Here is a 23,491-nt window from a genome sequence, read left to right as displayed (position 1 = left end):
CATTGTATTAGCCCATATGTGCGGATGTTAAAACATTCAGAATTGCCTCGAATCTGTCCAGCATTACCTGGGCCCTCCTCACGGTTTGGAAAACTCAATGCTCCTCATTTTATTAGCACCGAGTAGTTAAACTCCAAGCTGGTCATTTGGATACCGGACTCAGGCAACAAGGACAGCAGCCTACTGCACTATATTAGTGGGAATGCGATCTTCAGGATACAAACAGTCTTTTCCAGGCGTGCGCGTTCATGCTACCTGTAGTAGACAGGTATGCAAATGTTTTGTAGCTACCCGCGAGCCGGACCAGGCTATGTTAATCATAAATAACCTCTAATTAGATTTAGGGAAGGAAATAGAGAAATCTACACTATAGAAACCTACTCGGAATCCTAAAGTAGTTGTGCGCATGCGCAATACAGTCAGGATAATCTCCAAATACAGCGCTGCGCCGGAGGACGAAAACATTCCACCGCTTCCAACGCGCCCTCATCGTTTTGTGACGGCCCTCATAGCGCCCCACGCCCCCACCAATAATCTGACGACCTACACATGATTGGTAGTTGCCGTGGCAGGAATCATTTTCCCCTTTACCGTTGCACCGCGTCATTGAGCAAGCTGGCAGTTAATACCGAATACGAAGCCCGCATTCTAAAATAAGACGAGGGGGCATTTTGGGGACATGGAAGACGGCCCGTGATGCTGTTCTCTGGGAAGACCAGGTAAGGGTTAGTTTCTTCATCCGCGACCCCACCCAAAAATTGCAATTCACGTTATGAATGTGTATCCGTGCAGGCAGCAGATGCAAACATCCGAGACATATTATGAAGGGCGCTCCAGAGGACCCAATGAAGGCGCTTCATCGCTCTCACCGCGGTATCCCCATGGACATGAGCACCCTCCTACCTGTCACAGAACCTACCCACCAGCCTCCTGCACATAATTCCAAAATTGGGGAGGGGCTCTCCCGTCCTACACAGAACCCCAATCACAAACTGCCTGCCAGTGACCGTGCGGAAACTAGACACGGACTGCTGCACCCCAGCAACGCTTACAAGCTAGGCACTGCGTGTCTTGACAGGATTGTAAACTGGTACCCATCCGCTGGCAGGCTTCAAATAACTGATTGACCTCACTGACAAGACTGCAACGTAGAGACTGTCCTCACTGAAAAGATGCCAACCTTGGAGTTAAATTTGCCAACTAAATTGTAAAGTGATGTGCACCCGCAGGTAGGTTTAAAAACTACAGACTGACAAGATTTTAAACTCGATCCTGAACCCACAGACAGGTGCATAATCTAGAAACTGTTCCGATTACTTGCTGGTAATCCTTCTCTCCAGCCCTTACTTTTGATGAACCTGCCTCCTCCACAGACTTGCCCATATTGGGTATATAGGGCACCTCTCCGCTCTCAGAAAATCTGTACTATTCAAGCTTACTATAAATATTTTAGTAATAGCTGGAGCAAAGGGGGACAACCAGGAGTAATTGAATTACTGCTAAGTACTCAGAACATTATCTCTTCCTCACCCTCCCTTACTCCATTCCTCACTTTTGAAGGCTACCAAAGCTTACACTTCAGGTTATAAACACCAACGTGCCAATGATGTGCAAGGTATTCAACACCCTTCAGGCACCTGTACGCAGTTATAACTTGACTGTTGCCAGAAGTGCTGTTGTTCCAAAACCATCAGATTTGTCTGTGTTACAAAATAATCCATAGTGGTTCACATATGCAGAGGGTAAAGCCCATGGTGCCCCTCTACACATTTCTACTATTGAAGCCCCCTGACCTTCTGCCCTATGCACATGAGACCACACAGAAGATAGTCTGCTTGATGAATCAAGACTTACTACGTTTGACCGAGTCCAGGAATGGCCAAGGTGTTGGATTTTGGAGTGACTGAGTGATCTCAATTGTTGACTAACGTTTTGAGGGCGGTAGTTAAAGGAAATCTAAAGGACTCATGGAAAGAGGCCATTATAGTACCACTATTTAAAGAAGGAGATCGAAACATGCCCTTCTGCTATCTTCCAATCTGTTTATTAGACTCAACAGTAAAGATCCTTGGAAGGGTAATTTTAGATAAACTAGAGATGTGGGCTGAGTCATCATCCTTCTTTTCCCCACTGCTATTTGAGTTTAAGCCCATTTTAGGCACAGTAGAGCAAGCTTTAAACCTGACTATCATTTGGGGAAAATATGTCAAAGTCAGGAGAGGTGCCCTTCACATGGCTTTTATGGACCTCTTCTGTGCTTTTGTTTTAGTGGACTGTGGAATACTATGGGACCTAATGGGTCAGGCGGGAATTGATCCCACATTAGTGATGCTAGTACAGCGCCTTCGTACACCTACATCTACTAAGGTGCTTTGGAATGTTGCTGGGGAGTGTACTAAACATATTGGGGCCTCCGGAGGTGTAGGACAGGGATTATTTTAGCCCCCTTTTTTGTTTTTATTATATATTAACTCTTTAGGTATTTTCCTAGAATCATACAGTAAAGACATCCCACGAGTTGGGGTGCAGGCAGTCCTGCTTTATGCAGACAATACAGTCCTTTGGGCAGTAACTGCAAATGGTCTTCAAAATCTTTTAACCGGGTTCAATTACTTCATGAGTAAATTGGACCTTAAGGTCAGTCATCAGAAATCGTTTGTTCGAACCCGTGGTCCTAAATCAACCAAGACCAAAAATTTCTATATAGGAGGAACCCGGATTTTGAAAGTCCCTTATTTTAGTTATTTAGGTATTCTATGTGATGCCTGTGGTTCATGGGAGAGATTAGTTGCACAAAGAGCATTGAAAATGGGGGAAGCTTGTGATGTGTGATTTAGATTTGCCAACCGGTTGGGCTGTAAACCAATTAGGGAATTCATTCAGTTATACAAGAGTAAAAGCTTTTGACGTGGCTTCTATGTGCAGGAGTGTGGGGTTGTGCCACGCCAGGAAAACTGCAGGTAATTGAAAATAAGTTTCTCAGTCGCCCGCTAGCAATACCTCAAAGTACGGGTAGTTTTATATCCCGTTCCGAACTTGGAATGGACTACTTGGAATATTTTGTGGGTATGACTCCCCTGTTGCTTTAGGCCAAAATCTGGAGTACCCTAAGGTTGGGTTCTCTCGGAAAGTAATTGTGGACTGCCTGAACTTGGATAATTGGCATGCTATCCCTTGCTTGGCCCACGTAAAAAGTAATTTGTGTAGTCTTGAGATTAACCAACTTTTTGATTCTCCAGAAGGAACATAGCCTCTAATAAAGGAAAATGTAAAAAAATACTATTTGTCCTACAAAGATGAAGGTCACATAGTAAGATCCTTTAAGATGGTCTGTGTCCTGCAGCTTTCAAACAGTCTTGGCATGAATGGGTACTTGACATCGCTAACTAATCCTCACCATAGATTTTGCCTCACAATGCTAAAGCTGGACTTACTACACCATTTAGTTGCTTTTCCGCCAGCGGGCTCGAGAGTAACATTTTCTCACGTTGTCCATGTGATGATGTCTCCATGCAATCAGCTATGCATTTTATGCTTTTTTGTAAATTGTACTCAGTCTTTCGGGCTGATTTTTTTTTCCCTGTCTTAAAGCACGTGCACTTTAAATCTCACAAAGATGGTTTAAGACATTTACAATCTGCTGCTGCACCGGAATACGTTTCACCATTGTGAGTTATATTAGGGCTACCATTAAACTCCGGAAAACATATGGTACCTATAGTAGAATTTTTAAGGTTGTCTAGTTAGAAACGATTTTTACATTTTAATAAAGGTGTACCTATTGGTATTAGATAGGGGTATGATATTGTAGGTTGCCAGCTGAAAAGTAATGTGTGTGTTTTAACTTTATCAACTTGGGAATAATGTTGTGCGTTATGTGCTTTTATGTTCAAGAAATGGACCAAATAAAGTTTTATGAAAAGATCTGATCAGCTTGTTTTAGTGCCTGCTATGAAGGGAAAGACCACACATGTATGCCATAGAAGTTATTCCAGATTACAGCAATGATGTTTGTGTTGAAAAATGCTCTTGCACTTTCCAGTACTTGGGGAACTATATTCTATAAGGGGTAGAAGAGTTCTGTGTGGCCTACTTGGGTGACATTGCAGTGTTCAACCTTTCATGGGACGACCATTTGAAGCACCTAGAACAGGTGTTGGTCAGGATAATGGGTGAAACTGACCACCAAGGCAACCAAGTGCCTGGTGAGGTAGTCCATTGTAGTCTGCTTTGGGCTTCGGGTTGGAAACAGGGAGATTTGCCAAGACTACTGGATGCCAAGAGTCTGTCAGTGTTTGAGTGGGAGTCCACCAGCAGACACAAGTGAGAGCCTTTTCAGGACTCACTGGTTACTACAGGAACTTTGTCTCTAACTGTGATACCATACTGACAGCTTTGCTATCCAAAAAGGTGATTTGTACTAAGGCGTGTTGGAGAACTTCTGGTGACCTGAAGAGAGCATAATGCAGTGCATCTTGGCTGTTGGTCCTGATTACATTCAACCCTTCTTGGTGCAGACAGATGCATCAGAAACGAAACTGGAACAGTACTGGCTCAACTCTATGACAAAGAAAGGGAGCAACCATTGGCCTTTATTAGTTGCAGGCTACTACTGAGGGAGCAGAAATGGGTAGCCATTAAGGAGAGCTTTGCCTTAGTGTAGGGTTTGAGAAAGTTCTGGCTATGTCTGTTTACTACCAAGATTGTGATCCAAACAGGCCTCCCATCACTCAAGTGTTTGATGGCAATTAGTTTGCTGAGATAACCTGATTACCACAAGGTCTGGATTTCAAAGGGGAGCCTAACGTAGGAGTTAACTGCTGAAATGCACATGGATTTTCCTGCCTGTTTTGCCCACTCGAATAGTGGACATTTCCAATGGTGGAGTTACGTTCTGGGTAGTGGGATCTAAGAAGGACTTCTGATTGGATGGGAATTACTCCTGCAACAGGTATAGTCTTGTTCCCCTGCCGTGAGTGCCTGACTGCATGTATCGGATGTCCTGATTTCTTTTTTTAATTTTGGCTCCAGCCTCAAGCTAATCTAGGATGTGCGAAGGCCTAGGCCTGTCCTGTCAGGTCAGATTTTGAGACCAGGAGGAGCAGACCAAGAGTGCCATTATTTTACTGACAATGGACTACCACTCTGTTATGGGTGTAGCATGTACAGTGGTGGTGGCAGCATACTTTGTTATATGAATGTGTAGTTGTGACCAGACCTTTTTATCTGTGATGCTGGAATGGAGGCCTACTGGCCCACTCATGTAAAGTTCTGCTTGTATGTGCTAACCCAGATCCTAGTTCTAACATTCCAAGTGTATGTAATGCATGTGCATTTGTGTGGCCTGTGTGGTGCATACAGAGTGACTGAGGCCTCCAGGTTCTACTTTGAAAGTCCATGGCCTGTTCCTGTGCAAAAGATGAAAGTGAGGTTGTTTTTCCAGACAGTGGACAGTGGAAGTGTATGACTAGCATACTTGCAGCTGGAGGGAGGAGATAAGACTCCTTAAGAAATGTGATTAGGTCTTTTAGTTTGGAGGGGTGGCTTATTAGTCTTCCCATAGTATTGCCATTTGGTTGATGGCGTGGATGAAGTGTGGGAATGCAGTTTCTGTTTTTCTGGGTGAGAAGTGTCCTTTAGGTGAGGCCAGCCTTATGTATCTTCCCTCATCACTGTCAGTGAGGTTAATGAGCTATGTGCAGAAAGTTCATACCTCTGTGTGTCTATATTGTGGGTAGTCCAAACTGGGCACTGCCCAGCTGTGCGTACCACCACTTTGCATGAAGTCTGTAGCTCAAGCTTGGAGAGGACTTACCAGACCAACCCATACTGGCTCTGAAAGTGCACACAGAGACAAATGACTCCAGGCCCCACAGCTGAGGCTCAGTAGTAGCCATGTTCCCCCAACCCCGAACAACAAGGTCTGAAAATTGGCAGCAAGCAATGTGAGATCATGCAAAATCCAGCTTCACCTTTCCGTAAAAGAGCAATAATTTCAACTTGTACAACTTGAAAGCTATACGTTAACATGAAAGAAACAAAGTTAGTAGGGGTAGACCTTGACACCCTGTACCTACAGTGGTTGAGAGGTCTGTTTTTGGCTAGAGGCAGTAGGGCTCTCAGGATTAAGGCTGTTGAGGTTTTCTGTGAGTTACATTAGAGACCAGTGAGAGAACTGAAGGGGAGGAAGAAACTCTGATGGACTCTGATGGTACATGTGTCGAGATCTGGGTCCTAGCGTAGATAAGTGATTGCACAGAGAACTTAGAACTGCTTTAAATGACAGTAGACATTGGCTCTTGAGAAATCAAATTGAAGTGATATTTTATTTAAAATGTGAATCTTTTTTCCTGTTTTAATGATTATAATCGGGAAAGTTTGTGAATAGTCTTAATACTGTTTGAATGCTGTTTGCACTGCAATTATACTTTTAGTGGCCTTTATAGTATACTATGTACTAGGAGACAATGAAGGTTGATTTGCATCCGCTCATCACTTTGTTCTTAGTTGCATCAGAGGCCCACTGGATTGTAAGTACTGGTCCCCAGAGACGTTTCAAGGCATGGGCAAAGTGGGCTCTTGTTGCCCCTGATAGAACCAGCTCTGATCTGCAGACATTCTTGTCCTGATTACTATGATAATTCTTAAACAAATTGTTTTAAATACCATTTTCCTTTAATTTATTTTTAATGTGGGCGGTGTGTGAGAGTCTATTACAGACGTTTTGCAGAGAAATGTGTTTGTTTCATTCATCGTCCATAAATTTTTTTTTTTTAGATCAAAATAGGACCTCGAATATGAGAAATGGATGGATGTCAAAGGGATTATTTGCCGTAATATTAGTGAGCTGCTGCTGTGTTTCAATATTGAAAACACACATCCCTATCCCTGAATATTAGATGTAAACACATTTAGCATTTGGAGAGTATGTCTGTGCACTGTCAGTGACCTTGCCAAAGAGGGCACGAAAGAGCTGAAATTGGATCACAAACTCAAAAATGTTCCCAACAGGGGCCACATAATCCTTAAGCTGTCCCTACTGGTCCCAGGGGACCGTACTTATCCAATGCCCAAGGCAATAGTGGCAATGGCACTTTTGTGTGTGTTTCAGAATGTCGCTTAATACCTGCTTGTGTTTATTTCTGATTGCGCAACAATTCATTTGTTTGCTTTAGTGTGTGTGTATATGTGTTCATGTGTGTTTGATTTACGAGTGATGCAAGTTTGTGAATCTTCTCATTAATACAGCTAAATGAGTGTACTTTTGAGTGTATATGACTAAGCGAATTCATATGTATAAATGTGTGTGTGTTCAAGTGTTGTTCTAAGCTTTGATTGCGTGAATGTGCATGTTTGTCAGTTGTTAGATATATTTGTGTTCCTGCATTTTCTATGAATTAAGGGGCATATTTATACTCTGTTTGCGCCGTTTTTGTGTTATTTTTTTCACGCAAAAACGGTGCAAACCTAACTCCATATTTATATTTTGACGCTAGACCCGTTTAGCGTCAAAATATTAGAGTTATCCTAATTTTTTGGATGCATGAGCCCACCTTGCGTCAATGAGATGCAAGGTAGGCTTTCCCATCCAAAAAATGATGCTATCCCCATTGCGCCATATTTATCCACCTGTGCTAAAATGACACACGGGTGGAAGGAGGAGCCAAATAACGGCATTAAGCTTGCTTAGCTCCATTATTTAACGCCTGGGTCAGACCAGGCATTAGGGGACCTGTGGACCCATTTCCATGGCTAAACGCCATGGAATGGGCCCACAGATGTCCACCTCAGGAACACCCCTACCTACACCAGGGGATGGGGGACCCCATCCCAGGTAAGTAGGGTAAGTATTTGTAAAAATAATTTAAAGTGCCATTGGGGCCCTGACATGGGTGCCTCTGCATGGCACTGGGTGCAGTGGCCATGCCCAGGGGACACTTGTCCCCTGTGCTGGCCATTGGGGTGGTGGGCATGACTCCTGTCTTTTATAAGACAGGAGTCATGTGTTATGGATGTTAGTGCGTCAGTAAATGACTCTAGGCTCGTTAATGACATTTTTTGCCTCTAACCAGCCTAGCGTCACTGTTTGACACTCAACCTCCATCTCCTCTACCGCCACCCCCACCTGGCTAGCGTCTTTTTTGTTGACGCTAGCCCAAGCTTAGTGCCATTCCTTAAGTATGACGCCCAGCTGGCGCTGTAGAATGACACAAGCGGGTGCTAAACTTGTTGATGCAAAACTGCGTTAGTATAGTATATACATGCCCCTAAGTTTGTCTGAAAATTAGTCTTTATTACCCTGCAACTTCTGATGTCTCATTTCACAGCTCTCTATGCTTCTTGGTGGTAAGGAGCAAGTCAACAGCTACCAGCACACAATTTTGTGTTTATGATAAAGTTTTACTATACAGAGCTCCTTTAGAGTAGTGGTTTCAGCAGCACAAACCGCCTGGCAGTCAGAGTTTACATAAAATATATATACGTTACACTGTATCACAACATTTACGTGGTGCTTCATACTCCACCATAGGGCACCGTAGCTCACTATCAAAAACTTAGCATATTGCACTGTGTGGCTGTGCATGGTTGAAAGTGGTATATGTTGTTATAAACCTATGTGGGAAGTGTTTTGGTGATAAACTTGAGTCATCAGAGAGAGGCTCTTATCTTGTGTAGGGATGCAGCACCGAGCAGTGGAATGGAGGCAACCAGTGTGAGAGATGGCCATGCAATGTATGATTGTAAATAGTGGTGGTTATGGTTTACTCTGCACGTTCCAAGTTGTGTTTGTGGGCCTGATTCACAAACTGCTTTTTGTATTACGTACAGTAGTAGTATTTACTTACTACAAATCATAATTCACAAACCTACAAGTAGAAATCTCCACTCCCCACCTTTCCTATCTTTTTTTATGGGGAGATTCTCACATGTGTAAGTTTACTACTTAATAGAAGTTGTGAGAGGGACTGGAAATGGAGGATACTTAATACTAAATGAAGGGTGGGGGCGAGTGAGGATTAAGGAAGAGTTTAGAGAGAGCTAAAAAGGGGGTTTGAAGAGGGACAGACACCCACCCACAGGAGTAAGCCAGTTGCTATTTGCAAATTGCACTTCAGTTGCACTTCGTAAGTTACTACAGCTACAAAATGGCCCTATACTTTAGTAAGTTTACTCCAGCTCACAACTGGAGCACGTCCAGCACCACATATGGCCATCCACTCGCAACACCCTCTCATAGCATGTAATTGAGGCAGGGGCTTAACATAGAACATAATAGGAAATAACGTTACAATGAATTAATTTAGTTTGACATTATAAACAAATATTTACATTGCATTTAATAATATATAATATATATATATATATATATATATATATACATACACACATATGTAACCTTTTTAAAATTAAAAAGTAACTGTTTTAATAAAAATTGAATGAACTATATACAAAACTTCAATACATAATCCATAAATATAACCATGTTACTTTAGGTGTTTTTTTTTTCAAATAAATCTTAACATAGTTTTAGATTTTATTTAATATATTTAAATTAAATATTTAGTTCAAAATTAAGTTAATAGTGCTATAGCTTTTTATTTTGTTTTATATTTAAAATAAATATATAAAATGAGTGTACATTAATATTTAACATAAACTATTTGTACAGATTTATTAGAAAGTTTAATAAACTTTTCTCTTTTACCATAGGGAGATCTCCACTTTGGTGGCAGAGAACTCCATATATGTGGAAAAAACTAATAGTAGTAACTTTGCACTTGTAAATTTGGCTTCACTGTCAGGGTTGCAAACATAAGTCTACACTTTGTCATACATTTACACTCAGAAATAATGAATAGCCGAAAGCATTACATTTACTACAATATATAAGAGTAAAATGACACATTTATATTTACGTTTGTGAATCATTTTCTATGTTTTTAATTTGTATTTTCCAATTTGCAACCTATGCTGGCTGCCGTTGTATGGTTGATTATGAATGGCCTTGTGGATCTGGGAAGGGAGGAGTTGTGCATATGGAGGGAGGGGGAAAAAGAGAGACAGAGATATGTCAAGGTAGACTGTTTTGGTGTCATCCATTGTGATAATGAGATGGCTTAGATTGTTAGAGGACAATTGTTGATGAGACCTGCAAAGATGATCTATTTTAGAGTCCTCTGGGTGACAGCTATATGCAATAGATTTCTACACCCATAGGCTGCTTATCAAACTGAGATTCTCTCCATTCCCCAGTAGACACTCTTTAGCACACCAGACTCTTCATCCTTTCATATCATTACCATGAAACCGTATCGTTGACGCCCTCCTCTTTTCATCTTAGATCAGCTGGATGCACTGAAGTGTGTAAAACTGCATTAAAACTTGTAAACCTATTCAGGCTATTCTATGTCGGGACCGGAGGCTCCGATTATGCTTTCTCTTTCTTTACTGAATCAAACAGCAGCCAATGAAATACAAGTAACAGAAAAAACTACACATCCCATGATGCTCAACATCCTATCACATGGTCCAATCACTATCCATGTCCTTGCTATAGGTCCTTTGACCCTTGATGTCACTTCCTCTTTCTTTGCTGCTTCGCAGCAGATAAGTACATGATTTATCTCTCTTGTGTATTTTCATGTTTATATATCGATGTAAGATGTTATTTTAACGTTGTTAAGCGTCGCGATTCAGCGCGCTTTATTTGCATTGTTTTGAGCGCTTCTACGCTCAGTTTTATTGTTTTTTTGCCAATTTTTGCTGGCCCGATAATCGTGGAGCGGGAGCGGAGCTGCCTCGGCAGTCTCCTTTTCATTTTTACTCGCTCGCACGTCTCACGAGCCGATTCCTTTCTGTTGAATCGATCGGCTCGTGAGAAATGCGGCGAGGGCGTTCAAGTGACCTTTTTGAATCCAAACTCTTTGCTCCCTGACGCCCAGCAGAGTGACTGTCTGGGTAGTAAAATAAATATTAGGCTTCTGCCTAGAGTGCTTTTCAGACAGCTCCCTCCACATTCTATTTAGGGCTTGTATTTATATATTGCCTGAACTGGGGTTTTTGGACTCCCCCCTTCCTTGAGCCTCATCTATTTCATTTAAGGTATTTACCCTATTAATCAGAACATGGCTCAGTGGGATGATCAAGGAGCTGAATATTATACAGATGATTTGAGCAATCAACTAGAAGTTGATATAGTTGAAGCCCTTGATTCCAGGGTTCAACAGTCGGTAAACGACGAGCTGGTGAGGGCTTTGGGCCCCTTTTCAGGCCAATTATTTGACTATGCCCATACACAGGGTTGGACACAAGATCAACAACCTCTCCCCGAGTCCAAAAAAGTCAAGGACAAAGCTAAAAACCTGGACCCTAGGGCAGAGGTTAGCAGTCTGCACGCAGATGCATTTGAAAAACTACGTAAAAAACGTAGTAGGGAGCATAATTACAGTTCAAAAAAGGAAGTCTTCCTCCCTTCCTCGTCTTCCGATAAAGATTCCTCCTCTGATGATTCAGATGATTCCGATGCTCCTAGACCTAGTAAAAAAGCTAGAAAGGCCCTGTCAGGTTCTAGACTTTGATCCCACGGAAATCATTCACCCTAGAGCATCTAATTGGGTTCCCCCTCCCGAGGTGGCTCAATATGTCCATTCTAATTTACGTAAAAGCTTCGACAAGGAAGTGCGATCACGCTTAAAAGCGGAATGCCCTAGACCTGACCTAGAGGGCAAGGTTTCTGAGACTCCGGAAATAGATCCCACAATGGTCACCTTAATGCAAAAAGTTTCTAAAGACCCCAAAAAAGGTTTGGATCGCTCCTGGCGTAATTGCCAAGACAAATTGTTGGACCTTTCAGGTCCCTTGACCAAGATTCTTGAGATGGCGTATGTGGCCAAGGAATCTGGACCTCCTGTGGACACTGATGTTCTTATAGGATGGGCACAGAGATCCATTTGTCTACTTGGGAACTCGAATTGTGCTATTTCTGCAGAAAGTCCATGTTAATGCGTATTGACCCTGAATTGTCCGATCTTGCGTCTTTGGAAGCAGGAACTTCAGCTGAAGGACTGCTCTTTGGATCTTCTTTTATTAAGGACTTGTCCAAGTTTTGCTCCACCTTTTCTACACTTGACAAGGCTCAAATGTCCCTCAAGAAGGTCTTTAAACAAGGCCTTTTTCTCAGGGCCGGTCGTTATGGAGGACGTATGCCCGGCCGAGGATCTTACAATAGTCCCCAGAACTACTACCCGAGAGGCAGAGGTGGCTGGTACGGAGATCAAGACCCCACCTTCTACCCCACACGTTCTAGGGGAGGACGCCCCCGTTTCCGCAGAGGTCAACGCAGAGGGCAACAAGGAGCCATACAGGACTCAAGTTTCACAGGTGAGCATTATTCATTTTTCTCAGGTCAAACTTGGGGGCAGGGTAGCTTTATGCTTGACAAATTGGAAACGAATATCAGGGGATCCCTGGATTCTCCAAACAGTAGAGGGTTTTCGCTTGGAGTTTGTCAGTACCCCTCAACAACTATCTCCTCCTATACAAATGTGTTTTTCCCTAGCAAAGCAAAATTTTATAGACGAGGAGGTACAAACCCTTCTAGACAAAGGAGCCGTACAGTTTGCCTACCCTCACCCTTATGGTTTCATCAGTCCTATTTTCGTAGTAGACAAGAAAGGAGGAGGACACCGTTTAGTCTTAAATCTGAAGGATTTCAATCAGTGGATCCTTTACAGACACTTCAAGATGGAAGGCATCCACATGTTAAGAGATATCCTATTAGAAGGAGATTGGATGGTTCGTCTGGATCTAAAGGATGCATACCTGTCGATTCCAATTTTTTCCCCTCACAGGAGGTTTCTACAGTTCCAATGGAAGATACAGTACTTGGAGTTTCTAGCCCTTCCATTCGGTCTGTCGTCAGCCCCGTGGTGCTTCACGAAGCTCCTGAAACCTGTGATGGAATGGCTCAGAGCCAAAGGGGTCAGATTGATTATTTATCTGGACGACATTCTGTTGATGGCTCAATCCCCTCAAGACCTCCGGACTCACTTAGATTGGACCATCAATCTTCTGCAGGATTTAGGTTTCCTTATCAATGTGCAGAAGTCATTATTGATACCTTCTCAGGAGATAGAGTACCTGGGGTTCCAGATAAGAAGATCTCCCTCTCAGAAGATCCGCAACATCAAGAGGGAATTGAGATCGACCCTATCCAGTCAGACCGTTTCCCTGAGGAATATTGCCAGAATAGTGGGCTTACTAGCTTCATCTATTCAAGCGATCTTCCCTGCACCATTACATTACCGAGCACTTCAAAGGCTCAAGATCAGACATCTGCAACAGGGTCTGAGTTACTCGGAACAAATCCCATTGACTGCCGAAGTTCGATCAGAGATCCAGTGGTGGCTTCATCACATGGAAGCTTGGAACGGCAGGGCAATTTTCGGATCCCATCCAGAAGTGGTGATAGAATCCGATGCCAGCAGATGGGGTTGGGGAGCACGCTGCAACTCCTTAGTGACGGGGGGCAGATGGTCAGAATGGGAACAGACCCTACATATCAATTGCCTGGAACTTCTAGCGGGATCTTTTGCCATAAAGAGCCTCTCCCCTCAGAAAACAGATTGTTGCATACTCTTACGGATGGACAATGTATCAGCAGTAAGATATGTCACCAAACTAGGGGGCACGAAATCCAGGATTCTAGCAGAGATTGCCAAAGACTTTTGCCATTATTGCCTAACTCAGCGTCTAGTGGTCATTGCGGAATACCTTCCTGGGGATCAGAATATCATAGCAGACTGGCATTCCAGATAACTATCGGATTCCAGCGATTGGAAATTGGACCCTCTGATTTTCTCACAGATAATCAGGGAGTGGGGCAGTTGTGAGATAGATCTCTTTGCCTCGCGGATCAATTGCCAACTTCCAAAATTCTTCGGTAGGCGTCCAGACCCATATGCACTAAAGGCAGATGCCTTTCTTCAGGATTGGTCCCAGTTTCGGGGTTATGCCTTTCCTCCATTCCTGATGATTGCCAGGGTTTTGGCTCAGGTGCGGAAACAGAAGACAGAAATTGTTCTGGTGACCCCTTTTTGGAGAGCACAGCCTTGGTTCCCTATAGCTCTTCATTTAGCTTGTGCCTCTCCTCTTCTGATTCCGCCTCGTCTGAATCTTCTGTTGAGTCCGGAGGGCCTTCAACATCCACTGGTCTTGTCAGGGAAGTTGGTTCTACTAGCCTGGTTAATTTCAGGTCGAGATGGAATACCCAAGATGTTTCGAAACAAGCTGCGGAATTCATTAGACAGGCCTTGGCAACTAGTACCCATAAAAGATATGACTCAGCCTGGCGCAGATGGTCTAGTTGGTGTGATGGAAGGGGTGCCGATCCAGTGGAAGCATGATTGTTAACTTTTTAGCAGAACTAGCAAGTTCTGGTATGGCTTATCGTACAATTAATAATTTTAGATCAGCTATATCAGCAGGACATGCTCATCTTGAGGGTAAACCCATTGGTGAACATCCATTAATTTGCAAACTTTTGAGAGGTATATGTCTTTCCAAACCTCCTCAAGCTAAATATTCTGTATTATGGGATGTTAACATTATTTTACATTTTTTGGACTCTTGGCCTACCAACAAGTATTTATCTTGCAAACAACTCTCTGCTAAACTGACAATGCTTTTATGCCTTATCTCTTGCAAGAGGGTTTCAGACGTCAGAGCGCTGGATCTAGCGGGTAGAGTTTTTTCCCCAGAAGGGGTCACTTTTTCAGTGACAAGAAGAACTAAAACAAATTGCAGGTCAGTATCCTACCCTATCTACATGGAAAATTCAAAATTGTGTGTAGTACAATGTTTAAAGGATTATGAAGTAGTCACAGAAGAATTTCAACAAGATTCTAAAGGTCAATTATTAATTTCTTTGCAAAAACCATTTAAACCAGTGACTTCAGCCACTCTGGCCAGATGGTTGAGATGGTTGATAAGTGAAGCAGGTATTGACACTTCTGTTTTCGGGGCTCATTCGGTGAGAGGAGCTATGGCTTCCAAATCTTTTGCCCTGGGTTCCCGGTTGGAAGACATTATGAAGGCAGCAGACTGGTCTTCGGAGAACACTTTTCGTAAGTCTTATCACAAACCAGTGTTGGATGTAGCTACTGTAGTAATGAAACAGCTTTAAACTAGCATAATCGGGTCCGGTCCTGACATAGAATTAAAAAAAGTCTAGCTATCGCGTCAAGAATTTTCAATTCTATTAAGGACACGGAGGCGAGGATTATCCCCCCCTTTTTTTAAAATTATATAATGAATATTATGAATGTCAATCATTGTGAATATTTATGATTATTGTCAATTTTTCCCTCCCATTTGATTGTCTGTTATTGAACCATTAGTTGATGAAGACATTTCAATTTGTGGGGATATTACCTGCCTGTTTTATTTTACAGGTTCTGATCAGAAAAATTCCTGAAGTTATTCGCAGCAGGAATAGTTTTGTTTTCATGTTCTACCTCGGCTGATGCCCGGTATCGAGTTGCCCTGGAGAAGGTTACCCTGGAAGTCTAGAGGTTATGGTCATTGAAGTTCGTGATGGCGTAAGAAGTTTCGTTTTCCAAGTTGATCTTATCTGTATTGACCAAAGAAAGAGGAAGTGACATCAAGGGTCAAAGGACTTATAGCAAGGACATGGATAGTGATTGGACCATGTGATAGGATGTTGAGCATCATGGGATGTGTAGTTTTTTCTGTTAGTTGTATTTCATTGGCTGCTGTTTGATTCAGTAAAGAAAGAGAAAGCATAATCCTCGCCTCCGTGTCCTTAATAGAATTGAAAATTCTTGACGCGATACCTAGAATTTTTTTTATTCTCACATAGGAAGTAAAGTTCAGAGCAAGCTGCTTGTTTCTTCCTTTTTAAGCCTACATCAGTGTGAGTGAATCACTGGCAAGTGTTTTTAAGACAATATTTTATAATATATCATAACCTAATTACAGCTTTTTCATACTTTCTTTTCTAAGAGTTACTCTCCAGTTGAACAAAATGCATACGTATATATGAAGCACTGAATAAATATATAAATATAAATAAAAGGATTGTGCATCAAGAGCAGGTGGATAATCTAATCCGTGTTCTGGATATATTCCCATTGAATTTTGACTTGATCTCATTGAATGTTCATTATATTTTGCTATTTTCCACAGATGCCAAGAGTGGACTAAGGGTCTGACCCTTGTAGAGCGCGGACTGAAAGCCTGGCCTATTTCAAGCATGAACTGAGATCCAGATCGTTCCTGGCTCAGTTGGGACCATGGAGGAAAAGGAAGACCCCAGCGCCTTCAAAGTGACTCAAAGGTTGGGAGTGGCACCGGCTATCTACTCCTGCAAGCGCTGCAGCGCCGACTTCTCTAGACTCCGGGACCTGCGCCACCACATGCGCTCACACCCAGAGGGCCGCAGCTACTCCTGTGCACTCTGTAGCAAGGCCTTCTTCTGCTCATCAGCCCTCTTACGGCATGAAATGACGCACAGCAGTAACAAGCCTTTTAAGTGTCCAAAATGCGTCAAGAGCTTTGCTCAGTCGGTGCAGCTGGAGAATCATGCTCGTGCACACAGCGGGGAAAGACCTTTTGCGTGCCAGCTGTGTGCCAAGGCCTTCATGTCATCCTCACATCTGGTGCAGCATCGCCGCATCCACTGGTCCCAGCGTATGTATTCATGCCCGCTATGTGATAAAAGCTTCTTGCGGCCCTGGGACGTGGTGCAGCACCAGCGCTTTCACACCGGAGAGCGCCACTTCAGCTGCAACCACTGCAATAAGAACTTCTTCCGTTCCTCCGACCTGCTGCGACACCAGCGTACTCATACAGGTGAACGTCCCTTCCGCTGCACCGAGTGTCCCAAGACTTTCTCACGCTCCTCAGTGCTTGCCAAGCACATGCGCACTCACACTGGCGAACGACCCTATAAATGTGAAGTGTGTGCCAAGGCCTACATCACATCGTCGCAGCTGACAGAGCACCGGCGCGTGCATACTGGCGAGAAGCCCTATCTGTGCTCTGAGTGTGGCAAGACTTTCACATACTCCTTCCTGCTGAGGCGCCATATCAAGATTCACAGTAGTGTTCGACCCTACACTTGCCCAGACTGCAACAAGGCTTTTAAATCCTCAGGCCACCTACATAAGCACCAGTTAAGCCACACTAACAAAAAGGGAAACTGCAAGGATGCTGAGCACACAAACACCATTGTTCAGCAGCTACCACACTACCTCTGACCTGGGCAGAGAAGCAAGATGATCAACCAAGGCGTCAAAGAAAGCAGCAGAGAGGAGCTCAGGAACCCGTGGAAGAAGTGGAGCTTAAGGGGGTGATTGCTGACGTCTGCCCTTCTCAGTTCAGTCACGAGATGTCACGTGCTTCTCCTGGTGGATCTTGTGGCTTCCTGGTGTCTGTAAGAGATCACTGGTGATTAGTCAATGGACGCCTATGCCTCTGAGGCCTTGCTGGCTTTGCTGGGTGATCTGGTGTTTGAACATGCTTTTTGGCGATCATGCTACAGGCAGAAATCATTGTTACCAATACTTTACCATATCCTTAGTGCTTTTAGCGTCTGACTCTTACTCATAATGTGAAAGCTTTATTTTATGTCTTAATTCCCTGCTAACAATTATACCGATGGACAGTGAACGTCAAGTGAAATGCCCCAAAATTACACAATGTGGTCAAGTGGAGAAGGTCAGACTGGGGTTGGTCTCTTTGATTCTCAGTTGATAACACAGGCACTGTACAGCAAGTGTAATCTTGGTTTACTTACAGTAACATTTTGTGAAATTGAGTTAATGCTTAAAAGCAAATTCGCCAGAGCAATTCACAAGATACTACCTTGGATACGAAAGTTAGAACAAGAGAAATTGTTCACTTAGGAAAATGATAGCTATAGAACTCTGCTGCCATTGGAGGTCTGGCTTAATGAAAATACTGGCATATCCAGTTCTCTATCTGATCAATAAGCTGACCTTTACAGTGCCCATACATAAATAGTGTCTTTGCATATGGGAAACCTGTGTGTATTCAAACATTTTACCTAAGTAGATCACTGGCATGTTCAGAGTTTTGTTTAACCAGAGAGGTGGCACAATCCGACGCTTGCTTGAATCCAACCCATTACATGTTATGAATACTGGTGTAATCAGAGAATCTATCACAAGAAAATGCTACAAACGTTAACATAATGTGTGACATCATTACATGGCACAAAATGGGGCTAGTGGATTTTTTTGTATTGAACAAATGAATTTCTGAAGCATCTGTTCCATAGAACAACTTCTGGTTTAGTGTATTCTTCCACTGTTAATGTCAGGGAACTATTTTTTTGCACATTTCTCTGAAGTTTCAGCTTTGTAACTCTATTTCAGTGCACGTCCTGCTCCTTCTTGTCACTGTCTCTCTCTTGCAATGTTAGGGCTAGACACAAGGTGGTAGCCATCCTGGAAGTATATAAAGTAGTGTTCCAAGACAGCCGTCTGCCACTATTAGGCTTTTCCAGTGCCTATAGAACTGTGTTGCAGGCATTGGTAAATTGAGTAGGAAAGGCATCCACCTTGGAATGGGTTAACGATATTACCTTGTATATTTATTGTTGTACTATTCCAAGATGGCTGCCTAATTGCAATGACAATTTTGGAAGTATGCAACGTTACTATCCGAGGTGACCATCTGTTGTTATTGGCTTTGCCAATATGAGCCCTGTATGGCCACTAGAATTGGCAAAGACATTTGCAAAGGTAGACCCCCGGGCTTTACAAATGCTTTTTTTTTTTTTAACCATATTTTTGCCATTGCTTTGGAGGACAACACTTTGCACTACTTTCTTATCCCTGAACAGGATGGGCACAATGTGTTGGTGTTTTTGATTAAATCTGCATTTTCCCAAAATGCATTGCTTACTGTTAAGTTTAAAAAAATATGATGTTTTAACCACTAATTGCAGTTTTTTTACAGCTGTGTGGCAAATGTTTTATGCTTAAGCGTTTATCACACATTATTTGTATTTAATGTTTATTTAAAAGTCAAAATGTTTTCCTAATAGTCTATTCTATTGTTCCTTTTTCTTGACATGCAATTTCTACTCCAGCCCTATTTAATTACAAAGTATTACAATGTTTTCTACCACAGTCATTTTACCTATGAGCTCAAATCCAGCCTTGTGCCTCCTCGATTGTTTGAACAATTCGAAGGCAATTTCTCACAATGTTTTTATCCTGGTAATTTTTAGAAGTTAAAGAAACAGATTCTCTGCCCCACCCTACCACGCACTGCCTCCCCTAAAAGTCGCATCTGAAATGAGAGGAGAATCCAGGTGAAAAGTGAGAGAACCTGTATAGTGTAGTATTGCAGATCAAGTCACCACTGTGTTCAGAATGTTTTGTGAATACTTATGTTTTGTGTAAACACACTAGGGCCATGCGTTATTGAATGATTGAGTACATTGCATGGATGAATGATTACATTATCATGAATGATTTTCCATGCACCAAACCCCGCGTCTGCATCGGACATCGCCATCATCATCCCCAGCGACTACAAACTGCTCTGCAAAGAACGGCCTTCTTTCCCAGGCGCCGCCCTAGCCATCGTACACAAATCCACCCTCTGCCTGACAACCAACGCGGAAGAACTCCACCCCCCTTCATGGAGCACCTCCGTTTCCAGATACACACCACCCCCAAGTCAATCTTCTGCGGCACCCTCATCTACAGGCCATTCTGCCCCAACCAGACTTCCAACAACTCCATCGTCAACATAATTTGTCCTCACTCTCTCACTCTCTCACCTTCTCTTACTCCTTCCTCTGCGACCTCAATTACTGCATTGGCAACAGCACCAAAACCGCTTCCCTGCTCAACAACCTCGCCACATTAGGAGTAAAGCAACTGGTCACCTCGCCAACACACATCACTGCATACACACTCAACGCCATCTTTTCCACCAGCAACAACATCACCGTTGACAACACCTCCACGCTTCACTGGACTGACCACCACTGCATCCATTTCACTATCACCTCACTGACCATCCACCTCCACATACTCCGAGCCCCAAGCAGAAAATGGACCCAGATCACAGAGGAACAGTTCTCCAACACCCTCAGCAAGAATACCCCGTCCCTCACCGTAGACGCTAACATCTCAGCATTAAACTTCCACCAATGCATCTCCGTTTGCGGCAACACCCTAGCACCTCTCCGTAAGACCTCAGCTAAACAGCACCTCAAGAAGGCCAGCTGGTTCTCCCTAGGACTCTAGGCGCACCTGCAGATGACTAGAGAAAAGATGGAGAAACAGCAAGTCACCACAGACAAGACCTGCACCATCATGAGCAGCATTCATTCCGAAGCCCCTACAGACCCCTGTTCTAACCACATTTTCAACAAAGCAACGACCTCCATCACACCTGAGGTCTGCCACACCCTCAACTGTTCCATAGAGACAGCCACCTTCCCATAGGACTGGAAGCACGCCAAGATCCACCCACTCTTGAAGAAACCTTCAGCCCACCCCCTGAACCTCACGAATTACCGCTCCACCTCTCTGCTGCTTTTCCCAGCCAAGGCCATCAAAAAGGCCATTAAAGCTCAGCTCTGTAAGCACATCAAGGACAACAAGATCCTGGACACCTCCCAAACAGGCTTCAGGACCACCCACAGCACGGAGACCGCCCTCCTCGCCGCCACAGATGACAACCACTCGCTACTCGGCCACGTCCATACATCAACACTCATCCTACTGGACCTATCAACCGCCTTCAACATGGTCTCACACCTCACCCTCTGCTCCAGACTCCACGGACCTGTCATCTGCGGAAATGCTCTATAATGGACATGCTCCTTCCTGTCTGGCAGAATGCAGAGAGTCAGACTCCCGCCTTACCTGTCACAACATACGGAGATCAGCTGCGGGGTTCCGCAGGGTTCCTCCCTGAGCCACACACTCTTCAACATCTTGTTACGACTCGGTCACCCCATCTCTAGGGGGCGCTATAAGGGGTCTGTCAGTATCCTGAGAATCACCTTGAACACTTATCTAGAGTTCCTTGCTGACTCCCATTTGTTTCTCTTTTTGCCATGGTATGCTTCTGTAGTATTACATTTGCTTCCTGGAACTGCAAATCCCATAATGCACAGCCTGGTAGTCAGGAAAGCCTGGATTCTGTTTCCCATTGTTTTCTGTGGGACAAGTCCAGCTGTTCCTTTTCACCGGATCCTCTCCTCCAGGGCTTGCGAGCGTCTGAAACTACACACACCTGAGACTTCTCCTGTGCAGCCCAATCATGTGATTCCACCTGGGGTTTTCTGCAGCTTGGAACTGCTTATAAGCAGCCATTTCCTCAAGATTCCCGTCGTGTATTGGAGTTCGATTCCTTTGTGTTCCAGACCCCTTATGTGATGGTGTTCCCGTCTTGTTCCTGTTCTGTTCCAACTTGTACCTGTTTCCTGTTTATCTGCCCTGCTCCTGATTGTTCCAGCCAGAGTCTGCTCCCTATCTCTTAGCCTTGTACCTGTTTGTTTCTTTCAGAGCCTGCTCCCTGTTTCTCTGTCCTGCTCCTGCCTTGTTTCAGCCTGAACCTGCTCTCTGTTTCCCGGTCCTGTTTACTGCTTATTCCTACTCCCTGTATTCCAGCCCTGTCCGTGCTTGTTCCAGCCAGAGCCTGCTTTCTGTTTCCCAGTCCTGTCTGTTTGTTCCCGCCAGAAGTTTGCGCCCTGTTTTCCAGTCCTAGTCCTGCCTTTGCTTCAGCCTGAGCCTGTTCCCAGTTCCTGCCTCTGTCTCTTAGTTTGTCCCTTTTGTTTCTGTTTCCTCTCGGTATTTGTGTCTGGTAAGTGTTCTATCAGTCTTCACCAGTGTATTCTTTGTACTGGGGTTGGCTCCTGGTTTCCAGGAGGCAATTCCAGCCCCCATCCTTGTCTAGTGTTATACGTTGTCTTTCGTGCCTAACAGTGACAGTGTGCTATTGCTGTTTTTCCAGGAATTGCCACTGTGTTTCTAGCTGGACCCACAAGAGCTTGTCTTGTGTATGTAAGTACTATCCTTGTTTGTGCCCTAGGGTCCAGAGACAGAATCACTTCTGCTGTCTTCTTTCTATGGGGCTGGCAGGGTGACTATCTGTAAGAGCAAACTGCACAGAGGCATTGACATTCCCTGTCACTGTGGGAGGTTCTCCGCCCTACTCTGTGTACAACCCCAGCGTGTTTGTCCATTAGTAATCTGTTACCTGTTTGTTCACACAAGGGTTGCTCTGCTTTTACTCTCCTGTTTCCTGTGCCTGTCTATAGCTGTCCTTTCCGTGTATGCCTTTAGCTGCTCTTCTGCCCCAGTACACTACCTTTTTAGGATATTCGGTGACCTCAAGGGGTGTCCCAACCAAAGTCCTGATCAGACCCGCCAGGAAAGCATGACACATCTACTTGGGCCGCTCACATCCATTGTCAGGAACCACGGGCTGAACATCGTCTCATATGCCAATGATACCCAGCTGATCATCTCACTGACTGAAAACTACACTACTGGCAAGAAGAATTTCCACACGGGATGAAAGCCCTCACCTCCTGGATGAAGGACAGCTGCCTCAAGCTCAACTCTGACAAGACCTAGATCCTCATCCTGGGACCATCCACATCACCCTGGGATGACTCCTGGTGGCCATCCACCCTCAGCACCCCTCAAACCCAACTAACCACGCATGCAACCTCCGTTTCATCCTTGACTCATCACTCACCAAGACCCACCAAGTTAAATCAGTCGCATCCTCCTGCTTTCACACACTCCGACATCTTTGGAAGATCTACAAATGGATCCCAAAGGATTGCCGCAAAATCGTTACCCATGCCGTGGTTACCAGCAGACTCAACTATGGCAATGCCCTCTATGCCGGCACCACCCAGAAAAAACTACAGCACATCCAAAACGCCTCCGCCAGACTCATCCTGGACATTCCTCACCACGAACACATCTTCAGTCACCTAAGAGACCTCCACTGGCTTCCTATCGAGAAAAGAATTGACTTCAAACTCCTCTTCCACACATACAAGTCCCTCCACAACCTAGAAGCCGGCTACTTCGACCACCACCTCAACTTCTACTCCCCCACCAGACCTCTCCGCTCAACAAGCACTAGCCACCATACCCAGCATATGGAAGAACCTTTGCCGACCTTGCGGCAAAAAGCTAGAACACCGTGCCTCTGTACCTCAGGCAGTCACCATCGCTACCTCCGTTCAGGAAGGACCTTAAAACCTGGTTCTTTCTTTGAGACTCCTATGGAAAGTAGTTGCGCTCTATAAACCCTGATTAGATTTGATTTGAGATATCCAACCTTCACTAGGAATTGATTGAAGCTACCCAAAGGACATGGCAGGTGAGATTGCCCTTTGCTTTTTTGATTTCAAAGAGATAGCCCAGTTGACTAACGAGCCTGTTGCAGAGGTCTGTGT

The 23,491-nt window shown here is 44.1% G+C and overlaps 1 protein-coding gene across 1 annotated transcript; it reads left to right on the top strand.

Annotated features, from left to right (window-relative positions):
- Positions 1-421: 421 nt before the first annotated feature.
- Positions 422-19,088, top strand: LOC138299695 (zinc finger protein 883-like). Its single transcript, XM_069238183.1, has 2 exons — positions 422-719; positions 16,207-19,088. Exon 2 carries the CDS (start codon positions 16,314-16,316, stop codon positions 17,277-17,279), a length of 966 nt encoding a protein of 321 aa, XP_069094284.1. The 5' UTR covers positions 422-719; positions 16,207-16,313; the 3' UTR covers positions 17,280-19,088.
- Positions 19,089-23,491: the final 4,403 nt, after the last annotated feature.

This window comes from Pleurodeles waltl, chromosome 6 (genome assembly GCF_031143425.1).
Source record: "Pleurodeles waltl isolate 20211129_DDA chromosome 6, aPleWal1.hap1.20221129, whole genome shotgun sequence".
Lineage (NCBI taxonomy): Eukaryota > Metazoa > Chordata > Amphibia > Caudata > Salamandridae > Pleurodeles > Pleurodeles waltl.
The sequence above is the reverse complement of the archived record's forward strand: the minus strand, read 5'-3'. Positions and strand labels throughout refer to the sequence as shown.

Bases quoted from the DNA above. Each gene is read 5' to 3' on its own strand.
- LOC138299695 (XM_069238183.1), top strand. From the start codon at position 16,314: ATGGAGGAAAAGGAAGACCCCAGCGCCTTCAAAGTGACTCAAAGGTTG.